We start from the raw sequence: 16032 nt of genomic DNA, 5'->3' as shown, positions 1-16032 counted from the left end.
CCTTGGGGGGAATCTCAGCCAAAGGGCTGCGTTCCTTCCCAGTGCTGGCTCAAGGCAATCGATCCTTCCCCCGAGCCTCCATGCAATGCAGGGCATGGGGCAGCAACAGGACCTGGGGGCTGTGCATTACATTGGCTGAGTTGCCTTCTCACTAGGGACACGACCCAGCACAGAGGCACATGGTGAGAGCAGTTCAAGGTTGGTCGACACTGGTTAACATGAAGAGGGAAAACTGTTTGCTTCTTTGCTATTTTCGTGCAGTTCCTTGATAAACATAATGCTTTCTCCCCGGGGAATTAAAGAGCTGAGGTCTTCCAGTGTTTGCTTGAGCCCCAGGACATCCTGAGAAGAGCCCAACGCTGCCCAAGGTGGGCAGTCAGGTTGGATGGCCAGGTTTTAAGCATTTCTTCCTTTGGTAGAGAATTCAGCAGCTGGTGAATGGGGACAGATTCACAACACACAGCACGTGGCAAGCATCCTCTATCTGCTGCCCACTTCCACCTGTCAGCCTTCCCCACTGAATCCCAGCTGCCAACTGAATAGTGTTCAGCTGGAAAACGTCTGAGCAGCTCTAATAATGCATGCAAAGCCCTGGGCTACGGTTCCCGTTCCAGACTGTCTATCGCAGAGATATCTGCCATTATGACCAAATGAAGTTGTGTTTGGACACGCAAAGATCCTGTCAGTCTGTCTGTCCAATAGCTGAACTCCGTGCAGATGGGCCTAGGTTTACACTCGATGGCTCATGCAGGGCGAGGTCAGTGCAGCCACCTATGGGGTGGGGCGCAGGGGCTGTTAATAGAGGGTCATTTGGAAAAAGCGAATAAATGTGCGACATTGACACCGGCGATCCAGAGGACTCCCCACCACAATCCTGAGAGGAGGTGGCAGCTGTGAGCGGCGTGGGGGTTACTGAACACTGAGTCAGCGTGGGGTGGAGCCGGGGGGCAGCCATGGCGCCTCTTCAGCCAGCAGGAGCCGGATGCATCCAAATTGGTGGCAGAGGTGGGATCTCAGCGGGGGGTTAACTCCAGGCTGGGCACAGGCCGGCCAGGTGGGTTTACACCCAGTGCCCCCTGCTGGCCCTTGGGGCTTCCCAGTTGGAGGCCCAGGGTAGCTTCGGGGGTGGGAATGGGGCTCAGAGCCCAAAGACGGCAGGGCCAACGGTGCACCCCAGCAGAGTGTTGGCAGCTTCCAGGCATTCGCTCAGCCGGGGCCCTGAAACAAGAGGGGGGCGTCAGGGGGGAGACATCAGCCAGGAAAACGGGTGGGGGTACTAATCGAGGAATGGGGTAGCGAGGGCCGGGGGGGGACACCAGTCTGGGAAGTGGGGTAGTGAGGGCTGTGGGGGGAAGACACCAGACAGAGGAACAGGGGCGGGCCTGGGGGCAAAGGCCAGAGAGCTCACGGAGTGTGGGGGACTGGCATGGGGGGCAGGGGAGTAAAGGCACTGGGGGGCTGGGCACGGAGACCCCAGATGGGTGCTGAGATTGGGACAGGGAGACGCTGCGGATAGGGGCTCTCGAGGGCTGGGCTATGGGCTGTGGGGTTTCCATGGGACCCAGGGTTCTCCGGTCGAGGCCCTGGGCCTGCCCCCAACCCCCTAGCCCCATCTCACCTGCTCGGCCCCGCACCCAGACCACAGCCTTGGCCTCCAGCAGCTCCCACTCATCGCGCTGCCCTGCGGCCCGGCCGTGCAGCCAGACCACAGCCAGCACCATGGCCCAAACGCCGGGGGCCACATCCTGGGGGGGGGGGGAAGGAGAGCGAGAGCATTAGACAGCACCTGCCCTGAGGACCCCTCCTGCCCCCACAAGCACTGCCTCCTCCTCCTGCCCTGTGGACCCCCCCCATACTTCTGAGCACTGCCCCCATCCCCCTGCCCTGGGAACCCCCAAATCCAGCGCTCCCTCCTCAGATTCAGAGAGTTCCCAGCTCTAGCACCGTGGACCCCCTACCCAGATGCCCAATGCCATGGCCGGGGGTAGGTAGACAGCCTCAGAGTGGGCCCAGCCTGGGCTTCCCCATGTCCCCCCAACCCCCAGTCCTAGAACCTCTTGATCCAATGCTCCAACCCCCTGTTTGGGGGTTCCCAGCCCCCCACTCTGGGCCCATCTCACCCACTGGGCTCCAGGTTCAAGGGTCTTTTGATCCAGTTGCCCTCAGACCCGCCCCCAGCCTGGGTCACCCCCAGTCTCATCTGGGAGCAGAGAACAGGCTCAACTCATGGCACCTGAGCCCCATCTCTCCCCGCCTTTCCTCTGTCCTTGTCCCCTCCCACACTCACCTCAATGGGCATCCTCCCCCTGGCATGGGTCTCGGTCACCCCCAGTGCGGCAGCCAGCCGGGGGTCCAGGTCCCACGAGCCATCAGCATTCTGAAGAGACACCAGCCTCAGCAAGGGAGACTCCTCCGGTGCCCGCTCTAGGGAGAGATGTGGGGAGATTGGGCTGGGACATCGTTACAGAACAGTGACATGGCCTGTCCAGGCTAAGGGACAGCCTACAACCTTAACTGTGCCCCCCCCATGAGCGTCCTTAACCCTGCCCCATCCATGGGCGTCTTTTACCTGCTTCTCAGCACCGTTAACCCCTCTGTGGGCACCCTGAACTATGCCCCTTCCTGCACCCATGGGATGACAATTAACTTTAGTTAGGCACCCAACTTCCTTGGGCCCCTGTGAATGTCCCAGCCTCCGCCATTAATCCCAAAACTCCAGGGTATTTCTCAAATACAATCTGACCCCGGGACCATCCCACACCACAACCTGTGATACAAACCTATGTCTGGGAAAAAGAAGAACAGGAGTACTTGTGGCACCTTAGAGACTAACAAATTTATTAGAGCATAAGCTTTCGTGGACTACAGCCCACTTCTTCGGATGCATATTGGACTACAGCCCACTTCTTCGGATGCATATATGCATCCGAAGAAGTGGGCTGTAGTCCACGAAAGCTTATGCTCTAATAAATTTGTTAGTCTCTAAGGTGCCACAAGTACTCCTGTTCTTCTTTTTGCGGATACAGACTAACATGGCTGCTACTCTGAAACCTATGTCTGGGGAAACACACAAGCATCTAAGTGTGTGGGGAAAATGGGATGTTACAGAGGCTAAACGATATTATAGCTATGCCTGTTCCAGGGTTATGGGGCAGAGTTTTTTGCCTGTGAGTTTCCTTATTTTTTATTTATTTTGTTGCAAGACAATTTGCATCACGACACTTAAAAAAAAACCTGCTGCGGATTCCCCTTCCCCAAGCGTCACACCAGTGTTTTACCCAGGAAGTTCCTTCACTTTCTATGCAGCTGTTAAACATTTGCCCAGCTCCGGGACCGTCAGGGCACGTCTGTCTCTGACCTGATGAAGTGTCATCCTGGTGTTTGCCGCCTTCCCCGAGTCCTGACTGCCAGCCCCTGCCCCCCTCACCTTTCTGGGGCACAGTCTCCGGCGGGGCACCATGTCTGCAGGACTTCCTGCCTTCGCGTCGGAGGCTCCCCCGGATGAACTCTGGGAGGCAGCAGAGCCAGAACAGGCACCTCCGAGGGGGGCGCCGCTTTACGCAGTGGTTCACGTGCTCCACAACCACCACATCGCGCAAGGTGAAGGAGCGTTGGTTGTCTTCGTCCAGGCAAGGGAAAACGTACGGCAAATGTCCTGCCATCAAATCAAACTCTAGGGAGCAGATGGTCAGAGAGAGGGACAGACAGATGGACACGCAGACAGACAGAGACAAGCTACGGGAGGGAAGCGAAATCCTCCCCCACCCGGCACCCAGAGCCAACACGCCGGTAGGACCCCTCTTCCCTGCCCCCCAGCTGGGACCCACACACACACCCAGCCCCATCCTCCCCTCCCCTTAGCTCCCTCAGAGTCAGGATCCCCTCCCAGGCTCTGGGCTGGGACCCCCCGGATCCAGCCCCTCCCCTGCAACTTCCCCCCAGCTGGGACACCTCTTCCAGCCCCAAGGGATGCAGGGGGGGTGTTGCGCCCCATGGATGAGGGCAGGACACTGGGGGACGAGAGGCCCCCGCTAGCCAGGCCTGCTCATGCCAGCGATGCGCCCACCCCTCTGGTCCCTGCCTCTGTCTGGGTCGGTCTGCCTGTCTCCATCTCCCCGTCTCGGTCCATCTATCTGATTCTCGGTCTCTGCCCCCATCTGTTTGGGTCTCCGGTTCCGGGTCCGTCAATATGCCCACCTGTCCACCCCAGAGGCCCCACTCTCCCAGCTTGGAATGGCCAGGCCCCGCAGGCTGCTCCCCCGTCTCACCTGGCCAGCGCCGGGGAGACTGGGGTCACCCTGGGGGGCAGGGTGGAGCCAGCAGAGCCACATGATAGCTGGGGCAAGGAGAGGGGCAAAGGGACATTAGCCCATATCCATGATGCCTCCCCATGCATCCAGGTGCCCCTCCACCAACTGGGATTCACCCTGCTGGGATCCCTCCTGGAATTCCCCTGCCAGTGGCAGGTTCCACCACCCCCCAACCCAGCCCCAGGTTCCCCCTCCCACCCGAGCCCCCCACCCACATGCTGCCCCCCCGGCCCCAGGTTCCCCCTCCCACCCGAGCCCCCCACCCACATGCTGCCCCCCCGGCCCCAGGTTCCTCTTCCCACCTGAGGGCCCCCTCCAACCCCTCCAGGGTTACCTGTGAGCAGGATGTCCCGTCTCACCAGCGGCCCCTGCACCGGCTGCGTCCGCTCTGTGACCACCCCAACATAGGCCGTGAGGGAGCAGACGACCCCCGAGCTCAGGCTGGTCTCCAGCACCCGGCGCTGGTCCCCCTCCGACCCGGTGTCCACTGCCCCCTCCAGCTCCAGCAGCAGCGACTTGGCTGCCAGCCGGTGAATGGGCAGCCTGTGCCGGGGACAGAGAGTCATGGGGTGAGCCCCGGACGCCTGGATTCCAGCCATGCAGAAAGGGGAGCAGGGGCTAGTGGGATAGTGTATGGGTGGGGGGAGCCAGGACTCCTGGCTTCTAGTGAAAACAATAAGGTGCCACCAGACTCCTTGAAGACTAACAGATTTATTTGGGCATAAGCTTCTAGTGGTTACAGCAGGGGGGCTGGGAGCCAGGACTTCTGCTTCCCTCTGTGAGCTGAGGCAGGTCCCCTCCCTTTCCTGTCCTGTTGGGAATGGGGGGGAGGGGCAGGACCCAGATACCTGGGGGTAATGAGGGCCACAGGAGCGTTGCTGTCACCTGTCTCCATCCTGTGGCTGCAGGGGGAACTGCAGCGTCTCCTTGTAGGTCTGGTCCTGGATGCGGTACTGCAGGGTGACGCCCCCCATGGCAGTGTCTGGGGGCTGCAGGCAGAGAAAGGGGGTCAGAGGTGGAGTGCGAGGGGGGGAGGAGATGCCCAGGGACCCCCCCAGACCCAGGTTACAGAACAAAGGGGATAAATACGCCTGATTAACAGCAGCCGGGGGGCTGCCTAGTCAGCCTAATGGCCATCAGTAGGGTCTGGAGTTAATGATCCTGACTGAGATCAACTCAGTTGGGGTAGCACAGAGACCCCCAGCCCAAAGGCCATCGTTAGGGGTCAGAGTTATCACCCAGGAGGGGGTGGGAGGTTCCAGGCTCAATCACTGACCCCAAGCCCTGGGGGTGTCCGGGGGGGCGGTTGCTCTCTCACCTGGGGCTGCCCGTGGAGCTGGGCGTAGATGAGGCACCGCTGCCCAGGGAAGATCACCTCAGGACCCCGGCCCAGCAGCGCCGCCTCCATCCCGGGTGGCAGATCCCAGCTCAGCGAGATCCCAGTCATGGCCGGCTGCAGGGCCCGCTTCAGAGACTGCAGGGCCTGGGGGAGAGACCGGCACTCTGGGACCAGGAGGCTTGGGTCCTATCCCTGGTCTAGGAGAGGAGTAGGGGCTGGTGGGTTAGAGCAGGGTCGGGGAGGATCCCAGACTCCGGGGTTCTCTCCCATCTCTAGGAGGGGAGTGGGGTCTGGAGGGTTAGCACAGGAGAGGGATGGAGGAGCCCGGACTCCTGGGTTCTCACCTTGGGCTGCATGCGGTCCTGGCCTGTGATGAACTCGGCACTGCCCCCTGCTGCCCAGGCGATGCCTTTGATCAGAGCTGTGGAGGCCCCTTCCCCGATGCCGAAGGAGAAGCACCTGTGGGGGGGCAGAGTCCGGGGGGTGAGAGCAGTTGAAGAGGGGGCAGAGTTGGGGTTCACTTGGGGGTCGCTGGGGGGCAGGGTTAGAAGAGCGCCCTGTTACCTGTGGGCCCCCTGGTGACGCTGCACCTCGGTGATGATGTCCTGAGTGTTCCCCACCTCCCCGTCCGTGAACACGAACAGCTGGAGGAGGAGAGACGCTGTCAGAGCCAGGGACCCCAAATCCCCCGCAGATACCTCCTCCCCCTGGGAATGGGGGCAGCCCCCAGAGATCCTGCCCCACTGACCCCCCTCCCAGAGACCCCTGGCCCCATGAGACCCCCCGCATAGCCTTCTTCCTCCTGTCCCAGAGCTCTCCCCTGGGGGGGGCTGACAGATGGGGACCACTGACCTTCTCCCCATCTCTAACTGTGACCCCCAACACCCACCTGTCACCTCTTCCCCAGCCCCCGGAGACACTAACCCACCCAACTGCTGGGGGCACCTTTCTGGGAGCTCCCTCCTGACCCCCCCCCCACTAGCCCTCCCTGCCCCCTCGCTGCAGGGCGCCCCCCAGAGCTGGGCGCAGCACCCAGAGCTGCCCCCCAGCTCTATACAGAGGTGCCCCCCCAGCTCCTGCCCAACATGCCCCACTTACACCGCAAGGGGCATCAGCCCCCGTCCCACTCTGAGCCCCCCACACTCCCAAAGCCCCCATCAGCTGCCCCCAGGGCTCCCAGCCCCTCTCCAAGTCCAGGAAGTTCAGAAACAGCCTCCCGAGGGGAGCAGGGGGCGTGAGCCATGGCAGGGAGGCCAGGCACCAAGGGGCCTGCGATGGTGCATGATCCATGGCAACAGCTGGGGGCAAACACCCCCCGGCTTGGGACAGGGCACTAGGTGGGGGGCGGGGGCTCAGAGTTACTGCAGAGAATCCTTCCCAAGGGCTGGCTAGGGGGTCTCGGCCCCACGCTCGGGGCTCACTGACCTCCACATGTGGGGTGGGGGGTGGGAAAGGGACTTTCCTGCATCAGATGGGCAGAGACGCTGGGGGGTTCGTCACCCTCAGCAGCCAGGGCCCTGGAGTAATTGGGGGGACTCTGTGACCCTACGTCTGTACTTCAGGGCTCAGGGGTTTGGTGACTCAGCCCCAGGGGCTGGGCTTGTCAAGGGGCTGTCACTGGGGGGGGTGAGGGGCTGGGATGATCAGGATGGTCCCTTCTGGCCTGAAAGTCTCTGAGTTTATTCTCCACCCCAGCCCCATTTCCTTCTGACACCCCCCAACCCTCCTCAGCTCCCCCAGCCGCTTTCTGAACCCCGGGACACCCCACGGCTGCCCCCCTGGTCCCCAGCCCCTCTCCAAGCCCCCGGGATGCCCTGCGGCTGCCCCGATACCTGGCGCGGGTGCCCATCCAGGCAGGGGCTGCGGGAAATGGCTCGTAGCGGCGCCAAGATCTCGGTGCCCCCCATGTTGGCCTGGAGCTGCTGGACGTGCTGCAGGGACTCGGCCATGGTCTGTTGGGTGTATCCCACGCTCTGCCTGTGGGAGGGCGCCGAGGGGTCAGAGGCCAGGACAGCTGGAGCCAGGGACACCCCGTCCCTAGCCAGCCCTGCCCCCAACCCAAAAACATCCTGACCCCAGCTACCCCCACCGCCTGCCAGCCCTGCCCCCAACCCACAGACACCCCGACCCCAGCCTGCCCTGATCCCTAACCCAGCCAGCAACATGCCCCGCCCCGGACTCACGGGTAGAAGGACTCGAACCAAGACCCAAAGCCGTAGATGTTGAAATAACAGCCCAGGGGCAAACTCTTCAACAGCAGGACCAGGGTCTTCTGGGGACAGACAAATGGAAGGAGTCACCGCCCGTGTCCAGCCAGCTTGAGCTGCTCCCCCACTCAGCTCTGTCCCCTCAGGCCCAGCCAGCCTGAGCTGCTCCCCTCCACAGGCCCATCTAGTGTGGCCTCCCGCCTGGCCGTACCTTGGCGCTGTCAATGCGCTGGCGGGAGTGGTCTAGTCTGTCCATGGGGCACGCCATGCTGCCGGAGTGGTCCAGCAGGAAGATGAACTCCCCGGACGAGCTCTGGCCTGGCACCACCTCGGGCAGGCTGGGCAGCAGGGTCACCATCACGGCTGGGTCGCCCATCAGGGAGCCTACGGGGAGATGGGGCCAGTCCCAAATGGGGGGGGGCATGGGGACAAGCCCTGTGAGCCTGTGAGAGCTCCCAGGCCCCCCTGACTGCCCCAGAGCCCCACCCATGGCCCTTCCCCCTCCCCCATGCTGCCCTCCCCATAGATCCCCCACCACCCCAGCCCCAGCCCCCCAGCATCCCCCGACTATCCCAGAGCCCCACCCCCAACTCTGCCCTCCCCATAGATCCCCCACCGTCCCCAGCCCCTCAGCGCCCCCCAACTGCCCCAGAGCCCCACCCCCACCCCTCTGTCCCTCCCCCCACACCACCCTCTCCCCAGATCCCCAACCACCCCCAGCCCCCCGCAACCCCATCTTCCCCTGAGTACCTCCCCCACTCCTCTGTCCTTCCCCTGCCCTCCCCTTACGTCCCTCACCACCACCAGCCCCTGCCCTCCCAAACCTGCAGTGAGCCCCAGTGTCCACCTGTTGACACCCCACCTTCCCACCTCCAGCTCCGCTGAGACCCCCCCCAATCCCATCCCCCAACCCTCGCTTGCCCTGATTCCCCCAGCACTGCTCTGAGAACCTAGCCCTAGCACCCCCCATTCCCCTACTATCCCCCTTATTGCCCCATGCCCCCCGATCCCACATCACAGCCCAGCACACTCCTACCCCACCCCATAGACACCCCCCTGCCCAGGGGCAGCAGGGTGCAGGGGCCCTCACCTGGCTCCACTCCGGGCAGTCCAGCCTCCAGCACCGCGCTGGGTTTGTGCGGCTCCGCGTAATACACCAGCAGCTCCACGTCCCGGTCCCACGGGGGGGCCTCGGATAGTGACACCTGGGGGGCGACAGACACAGTCACCTCCCCTTGGCTCCTGGGGGACTTGGCTCTTCCTGGAGCAAACACTGCAAACTTCTCACTTTTGTTTGGCTAAATCTTTCCAATTTGGGGGTCACATTTTCCCACCACGCCCCCCATTTTCTCCCATTGAAAATCAAGGAGCGGGAAACTCCCAGAAAGTGAAGAGAACCAAGGGCCCATCGAACGCCCGGGATTTCACCCCCACGGGCTGGTCTCAGCCCCACAAGTTCTTTCCCAGAGAACTCGAGCAATTGACCCACACACATACCTTCTGGGACCAACCCCCCTGCCCTGCCCCAGAGCTCCCACCCCCCTGCATACCGCTTCCAGGAGCCACAGGCAGATGGTCCCCTGGAACCTGCCCCGGCCCAAATCCCCCAGCACCTCCCCCACACTGACCCTCCCAGCGGGGATGACTGGGACCCAGGTGTCCGGGTGAGCCCTTACCTGGGCGGTGGTCCGGTTCCCGGCCGTATAGGTCAGGGGGCTGAGGGGGCAGTTGGAGAGCACGCGGTCGATGCCGTGGGGCGACTGCAGCGTGACGCTCAGGTTCAGGGTGTAGGGCAGCTCCCCCTGGGGGACTTGCGGGACCCCCTGGGTGACGTCCTCCCCGTCCCACCCTGCAGAGAGACATGGGGTGTGGGCTGAGAGAGCGGGAGGGTCCTGGGGGCTGGCATAGCAGGGGAAGATGGGGGTATGGGATATTGGGAGGCATGGGGGGATATCGGGGAGCACCTGAGGGGCTGGCATAGTGCAGGATTTGGGGGTGGCTGGGGGGGTCACATACCCTGGAGCAGGGATTGTGGGGCTGGGGGGGGCACTTACTGTGGGACACATAGTAGTGGCCTAGGGGGTGTTATGGGGCTGAGGGTCCATGTGGGATACGTAGCAGGGGCTAGGGGGTCTCGGGGGGGCTACGGGCTGTGGGGTCACTGACTGTGGGGTATGTAGTGGGGGAGTTGCGGACTATGGGTCCCACTGTGGGGCGCATGGGGAAGAGCAGGGGATATGTGGGTCTCACTGTGGGGCAAATGGGGGACACAGGGGGGGGATCTGTGGGTCTCACCATGGGGTGTGTAGCGGGGGCGCAGCACGGCTGGCAGCATGTAGCGGGAGGCTCCATCGGGCTCCAGCGGCAGCTCACAGACGTAGCGCAGGGTCAGCGCCACCTCCTCCCCAGGGGGCAGGTTACCCAGGGAGCAGCTGAAAACGTCGCCCCCGGTCCCCTCCTGCTGCAGCAGGAACGAGCTCTGCCCCCCCGGCCAGCGCATCCCCGTACAGCTCTTGTGCCTGCTGGAGAGACAGGGTCATCCTGAGATCCCCCTGCCCCCAACAGCCTCCTACCCCAGACAGTGCCCTGCCCTGCCCCCCAGCCAGCACGTTCCCATACAGCTCCTGGGCCTGCCTGATAGACAGGGTCACCCCAAGATCCCCCTGTCCCCTGACATCCCCCTGCCCTAACCCCCAGCCAGTGCATCCCCGTACAGGTTACTCCTGGGGGAATTCTACACCACTGCTCAAGCGCAGAATTCATGTCTGGTGCAGAATTCTTTTCCGCCACAGAAAATACATTCTGGCCCAGAAGTGCTGCAGTTATCCAACTCTCCCAAGCCTTTGCACTGCTTCTCACAGGTTCAGGAAATACAGTTCTGTATTGAAATTTAAATGAATTATTACTCAAAGTTCTGTATGAATATGCCTAGTTACACACACCATTGCTGACAGGTATTTTGAAATAAATTACCAAAATAATTGAAACTGACGTGATTATATTGTATTATTTTGACAAATAAAATATGCAGAATTTTGTAGAATTTTAAAATGTTGTGCACTGAATTTTTTATTTTTTGGCACAGAATTCCCCCAGGACTAACAGGTCCTGCGCCTGCCGGAGAGACGGGGTCACCCCAAGATCCCCCTGCTCCCCAAAATCCCCTTTCCCCCAGCCCACACGTCCCCATACAGCTCCTGCGCTTGCCAGGGGAGACGGGGTCACCTCAAGATCCCCCTGCTCCCCAAAATCCCCCTGCCCTTCGAGATCCTCCTGCCCCCTGTGTCACTGACAGGCCAGCTCAGACCAGAGTCTCTGTAGAACTTGCTTGGGTGTGAATGTCAGAGAAGGAAGGTACTGGCTCACTCGTACAGGAGAACAGTTCACAGCAACCCGATGGTTTTGTTTTACCAATGTGTTTCCTGGGACTGCCCTCCCTGTTCTCAGCCTCAGATCTAAAGACTGTTTGGGTGCCAAGAAGAGGAGATGTCTGATGTGCAAACTGCACGGAATCGAAGGAACTAAACCCATCCTGTGTCACTGCCCAGCCCCCGGGCCTGGAGCCTGGGAACTGCACACGAAGAAACATGCTCACGTCACAGCATGGGTTGACCATGGAAAACCTCCAGAGCCAGGCTGTGATGGGCACACTTGCCGCACGGTCCTGCGGGCAATGAGTCCTAAGCTGGGCTCCGGGGAGCGATCCTGTATCTCTGCCCGGACGGCTTCTGCCAGGGGAATCCCGAGCAATGGGGCAGAGATCCCCAGAGCCCTTCTAGGGAACCCGGAGAGCCTTAGGGGACCACTGGCAAATCCCTCCGCCTCTGCTCTCGCTTGCTCTGCAAACCGTGACTCACCTGGCTCGTATTTTACCTGCTGAACCTCTCCACAGCTTATTTCTTCTTCTTGGCTAACAAACCTTTAGTCGTTTGCTAGAGAACGTGGCTGCAGCGCTGTCTTTGGGGAGAGCCGGAGCGCCCATGGACCGGGGGGAGTGACCCACCCTTTGAGTTTGGAAGAAACCTGACGGGAGGTGATCTGGGCTTTTACTACCCTCCCGTCCCAAAGTCCAGCCTGGCCTAGGAGTGGAGGGGCTGGAGAGGGGGCTGGCCGGGGCTCCGTAGGGAGCCAGGAGCTCACGTTGGGCGCTGGCCACATGAAACCCCAGGATAGAGACATCCAGCAGTTAGGGGCGTCTGTCCTGTTTTCTGATACTCGGCCCCGAGACTGGCACTCTCACTTGTGAGCCGCTACAGACAGCGGGACACCCCGACATCGCCCTCCCCTGCCCCCATACAGCTCCTGTGGGGAGAGACAGGATCACCCTGACATCCCCCTGCCCTGCCCCCCATACAGCTCCAGCAGGGAGAGATGGGGTCACACCGAATTCCCCCACCTCCCGACAGCCCCCTGCCCGCGAATCCCCATACAGCTCCTGTGCCTGCTGGAGAGATGGGTCAGCCCAAGATCCCCCCCAGTCCCACCCATAACCCGCCTCTCTACCCCCGGGACCCATGCCCCCCAGTACCTGTTTCTTCTCGCAGAGCTGGGCCTGGATGCAGGTGCCCCCCAGGCGGGCCTGGAAGGCGTAGACGGCCACCTCGGCATCCACAGGGAACACGAACACGGCCTCCACGGGCCCCGGCTCCTCGTTCCTGTAGAGCAGCTCGCAGCCCACGTCCGCAACAAAGCCTCGGATCAGCACCGTCACCGAGCCGCTGAGCAGGGGCACTGGGGGGAACAGGGTCATCAGCCAGGGGGCCCCCCATGGGTGCTGGGGGAGGGGGCTGTCAGCTATGGGACCCCACAGACCCCCATCGGCGCCGGAGGAGGGGGGTGTCATCTACGGGCCCCCCACATACCCCATGGGTCCTGGGGGAGGGGGACTTCAGCCACGGCCCCCCACACACACCCCCATGTTCACCGGGGGAGGGGCCATGTCAGCCATGGGGCCACCCTCCCCCTTGCAGCCCCAATTCCCGACCCCCAGCCCTGACTCACCCAGCTTGTTGAAGCCGGTCAGGAGGCCGCACTGCGTCATCTCAGGTCCGGGATCGGGGGATCTGTGCAGGGGAAGGGGGGTGAGATACGGGGTTCCTATAAAAACTGACAGGTACAGGGTGCCCCACCACCAGCAATGGCTCCGAGACTCCAGCCCCACCTCCCTGCTCAGCCAAGTCCTGTGGCAGAGAGTCCCACAGGCTTAGAGGGCCTAGCTCAGAGATCACAGTGATGGCTCCTCTCCGGGCCCCCCTCCCCGCAGACGGTGCCAGCCAGCAATGGAGGATGTGTGGAGAAATGTAGAGGGCGGTGTATAGGGATGTATGGACGGACGGACAGATGGAAGGAGGGAAGTGGGGATGGACAGAGCACATGGGGGGCTGAGGATGGATGGACAGACAGAAGGAAGGGTGGGGGTTCGGACAGAGCGCAGGGAAGGAGCTGGTGGTTAGAGTGGGGGGAGGCTGAGAGCCAGGACTCCTCGGTTCTATCCCTAGCTCTGGGCAGGGAGTGGGGACTAGTGGGTTAAGTCGGGGGGGCATGGAGCCAGGACTCCTGGGTTCTATCCCCAGCCCCGGGAGGCGGGGGGGCCTGGAGCAGTGCCAAGCTGCAGGGAACCTAGGTGGGTCACTGGGGGGTTGTTCACCCAGCTAGGGTGACACCCTGCAGAGAACAGAAGAGGTTTGCACAGCAGCCGTTCCAAGTGGGGGGTGCTGCTATTTACCTTCACCTGGGGCCGCCATGAACCCCCTGCCCTGAGACTGCAAAGTCCAGCCCTGGCCACAGCTGGGGACTCCTGCTCCCTGCCACGGAACCGGCTGGCCTGAGCCTGGTGGGAGTGAAAGGCCGGCAGAGGGCTGGGTTCTCCAGCAGCAGGAACCCGGCTCTGAGCCCATGGGGAGTCTCCATTGTGCAGCAGGGATCTAAGGGTGCAGGGCGGGGGTGAGGAACGCCAGAGCTGCCATGACCAAGAGGGGCTCCAGAGACCTAAGTTCCCTCTAAGCTGCACGGCCGTGCAGCTGGCTACCGAGGGCCGCGCAGGAGCTGCCACTGAGAGGTGCCTCTCCCTTGGCCCGGTCCCGAGCTGCTGCAGGGAGAGAGGGCTGGGGGGAGACCTCTCTCCCCAGGGCAGTCTGTACCCCAAACCCCTCATCCCCGGTCCCACCCCAGAACCCACACCCCCAGCCGGGGCCCTCATCTCATCCCACACCTCAACCCTCTGCCCCAACTCTGAGCCCCCTCCATCACCCAAACTCCTCATCCCCGGCCCCACCCCAGAGCCTGCACCCCCCAGCCAGAGCCCACACCTCAACCCTCTGCCCCAGCCCTGAGCCCCCTCCCACACTCTGAACCCCTGGGCCCCACCCCCACCACACATCACCTCCATATTGCTGCACATAACAAAATTCATTCTGCACATACATGTAAAAAATTAGAGGGAACATTGCTCCAGACCCCACTCTCGGGGCCCCATGTTACCTCGCCGCCGCTGGGCCAGCTGAAGAATTCCCAGATCCGAGGTCGGACGGGAATGTTGGGATCACCCAGGTAACCTGCATTCCCAGCAGCGCCTGGAATGAACTCCTGGGGAAACTGAGGCCCAACCCCCACCGTCCCGCATCAAACGCTGGCCGTAATGGAGGATCCACCACACAGCCCCGGGTGAGCTGTGCCAATGGCTAGTTACCCACACCCAGAAATATGCGCCTTCCCTCCAGTGCAATCTCATCTGCCTGCCACCCCTATCCCCGGGCCGGTGCCAGAGCAGGGCCTGCTACCTGCCGCAACCCAACGGAGCAGGTATTCACAACCAGGCGCCTCTTCGCCTGCTCCAGGGTAAGCACCACAGACCAGGAAATGGCGGAGGCCCCGGGAAAGGCTCTGGCAGGGAAGGGAGGCTGGTTGTTTGTCCCTGGGATTTAACTCTGATGCCGAATTCCCAGGCCGGAGAAAGTGAGTCAGCGTGAAAGCTACAGCAATTCACCAACTGCGACTCTCGCTGCTGCAGCTGCTTCTGGCAGAACGCCCGAGGCTGAGTCACTCTGCCGGGGGGTGAGGTCAGAGCAGGGAACAGGCCCCCAGCAGCTCCCAGAGCCCGTGGGGAGCAGGACAGACCTGGCCGGGTGCCACGGGGATGGGCACCCGGAGATCCATGCAGGGAGAAGTCCGTAAAGGAACAAAAAGGTGGGAGGATGGGTTGGAACCAGGAAGGTTTAGGGGTCACCTCCCTCCAACCCCCCCCCCAACCTGCCCCAGCACACAGGGTCCCCACTTCCAGGGACGGGAGACTCTGCAGGGGCAAAGCCCCAAGTCCGGGGGCTGGGGGTGAGGGGGGACCCCGGGACACAGTTCCCAAAGAAAGGGGGCCCGTGGACCCAGAGAGGATGAAGGGGACCTTGGACCCATGGGGCAGGACCAGGGCGGTCCATGGACCTCAGGAGGGGGTGCTCTGGGGGACCCGATCCGCACCTCTGGTACCTTCCCTCTCGGTCCCGGTAGCGAAGCCTTGAGTCAGCTGGAAGGGAAACTAGCTCCGCCCCCCGCCGGGGAGCGTCTGCAAACTCCCCACCCTCAGCTACTGCAAACCAGGGGCCGTCTGCAAAGTCCCTCCCCCGGCGGGAGCCAGAGACCATCTGCAAATCCTTCACCACACACCGCCCGCCATATGCCGGTGCAGTGGCACTCAGCCTTTCCAGACCGCTGTACCCCCTTTCAGGAGTCTGGTGTGTCTGGCGTACCCCCAAATTTCACCTCACTTAAAAACCACTTCCTTGCAAAATCAGACAGTAAAATGCAAACGTGCCCCAGCACACTGTGACTCCCCAATGGCTGCCCTGTGCCCTTTTCCCAGACAATTAGAAAATCAATCGATCGGAATATAAATCTCGTACGGACATTTCAGTGTACTGTGTACAGAGCAGTATAAACAAGGCATTGGCTGTATGAAATGTTCGTTTGTACCGACTTCGCTGGTGCTTTTTATGTCGCCTGTTGTAAAATTAGGCAAATCTCTAGATGAGTTGAGGTACCCCCTGGAAGATCTCTGTGTATCCCCAGTGGTAGATGTACCCCTGGTTGAGAACCACTGTGCTAGGGCGTGTCTGCAAACTGCCCCCCCCCCCCCACACACACTGAATTGGGGCTGGGGGTGTCTCCAAACTGCCCCTCGCTCCTT

At 61.9% G+C, this 16032-nt stretch overlaps 1 protein-coding gene across 1 annotated transcript; it reads right to left on the bottom strand.

Moving 5' to 3' along the window:
- Nucleotides 1–221: 221 nt before the first annotated feature.
- On the bottom strand, nt 222–15382 carry LOC128846637 (von Willebrand factor A domain-containing protein 5A-like). Its single transcript, XM_054045871.1, is given in 19 exon segments — nt 222–1218; nt 1619–1745; nt 2288–2424; nt 3428–3673; nt 4645–4853; nt 5196–5299; nt 5629–5793; nt 5994–6108; nt 6214–6293; nt 7482–7626; nt 7833–7921; nt 8068–8240; nt 8947–9061; nt 9533–9705; nt 10152–10344; nt 10346–10375; nt 12385–12587; nt 12858–12919; nt 15336–15382. Coding segments are annotated over 18 exon segments (2424 nt in total). The 5' UTR covers nt 12898–12919; nt 15336–15382; the 3' UTR covers nt 222–1138.
- Between the last annotated feature and the right edge of the window lie 650 nt (nt 15383–16032).

The sequence above is a fragment of the Malaclemys terrapin genome, chromosome 12 (assembly GCF_027887155.1).
Source record: "Malaclemys terrapin pileata isolate rMalTer1 chromosome 12, rMalTer1.hap1, whole genome shotgun sequence".
NCBI classification, from domain to species: domain Eukaryota; kingdom Metazoa; phylum Chordata; order Testudines; family Emydidae; genus Malaclemys; species Malaclemys terrapin.
This window is presented reverse-complemented; position numbering and strand designations above follow the sequence as displayed.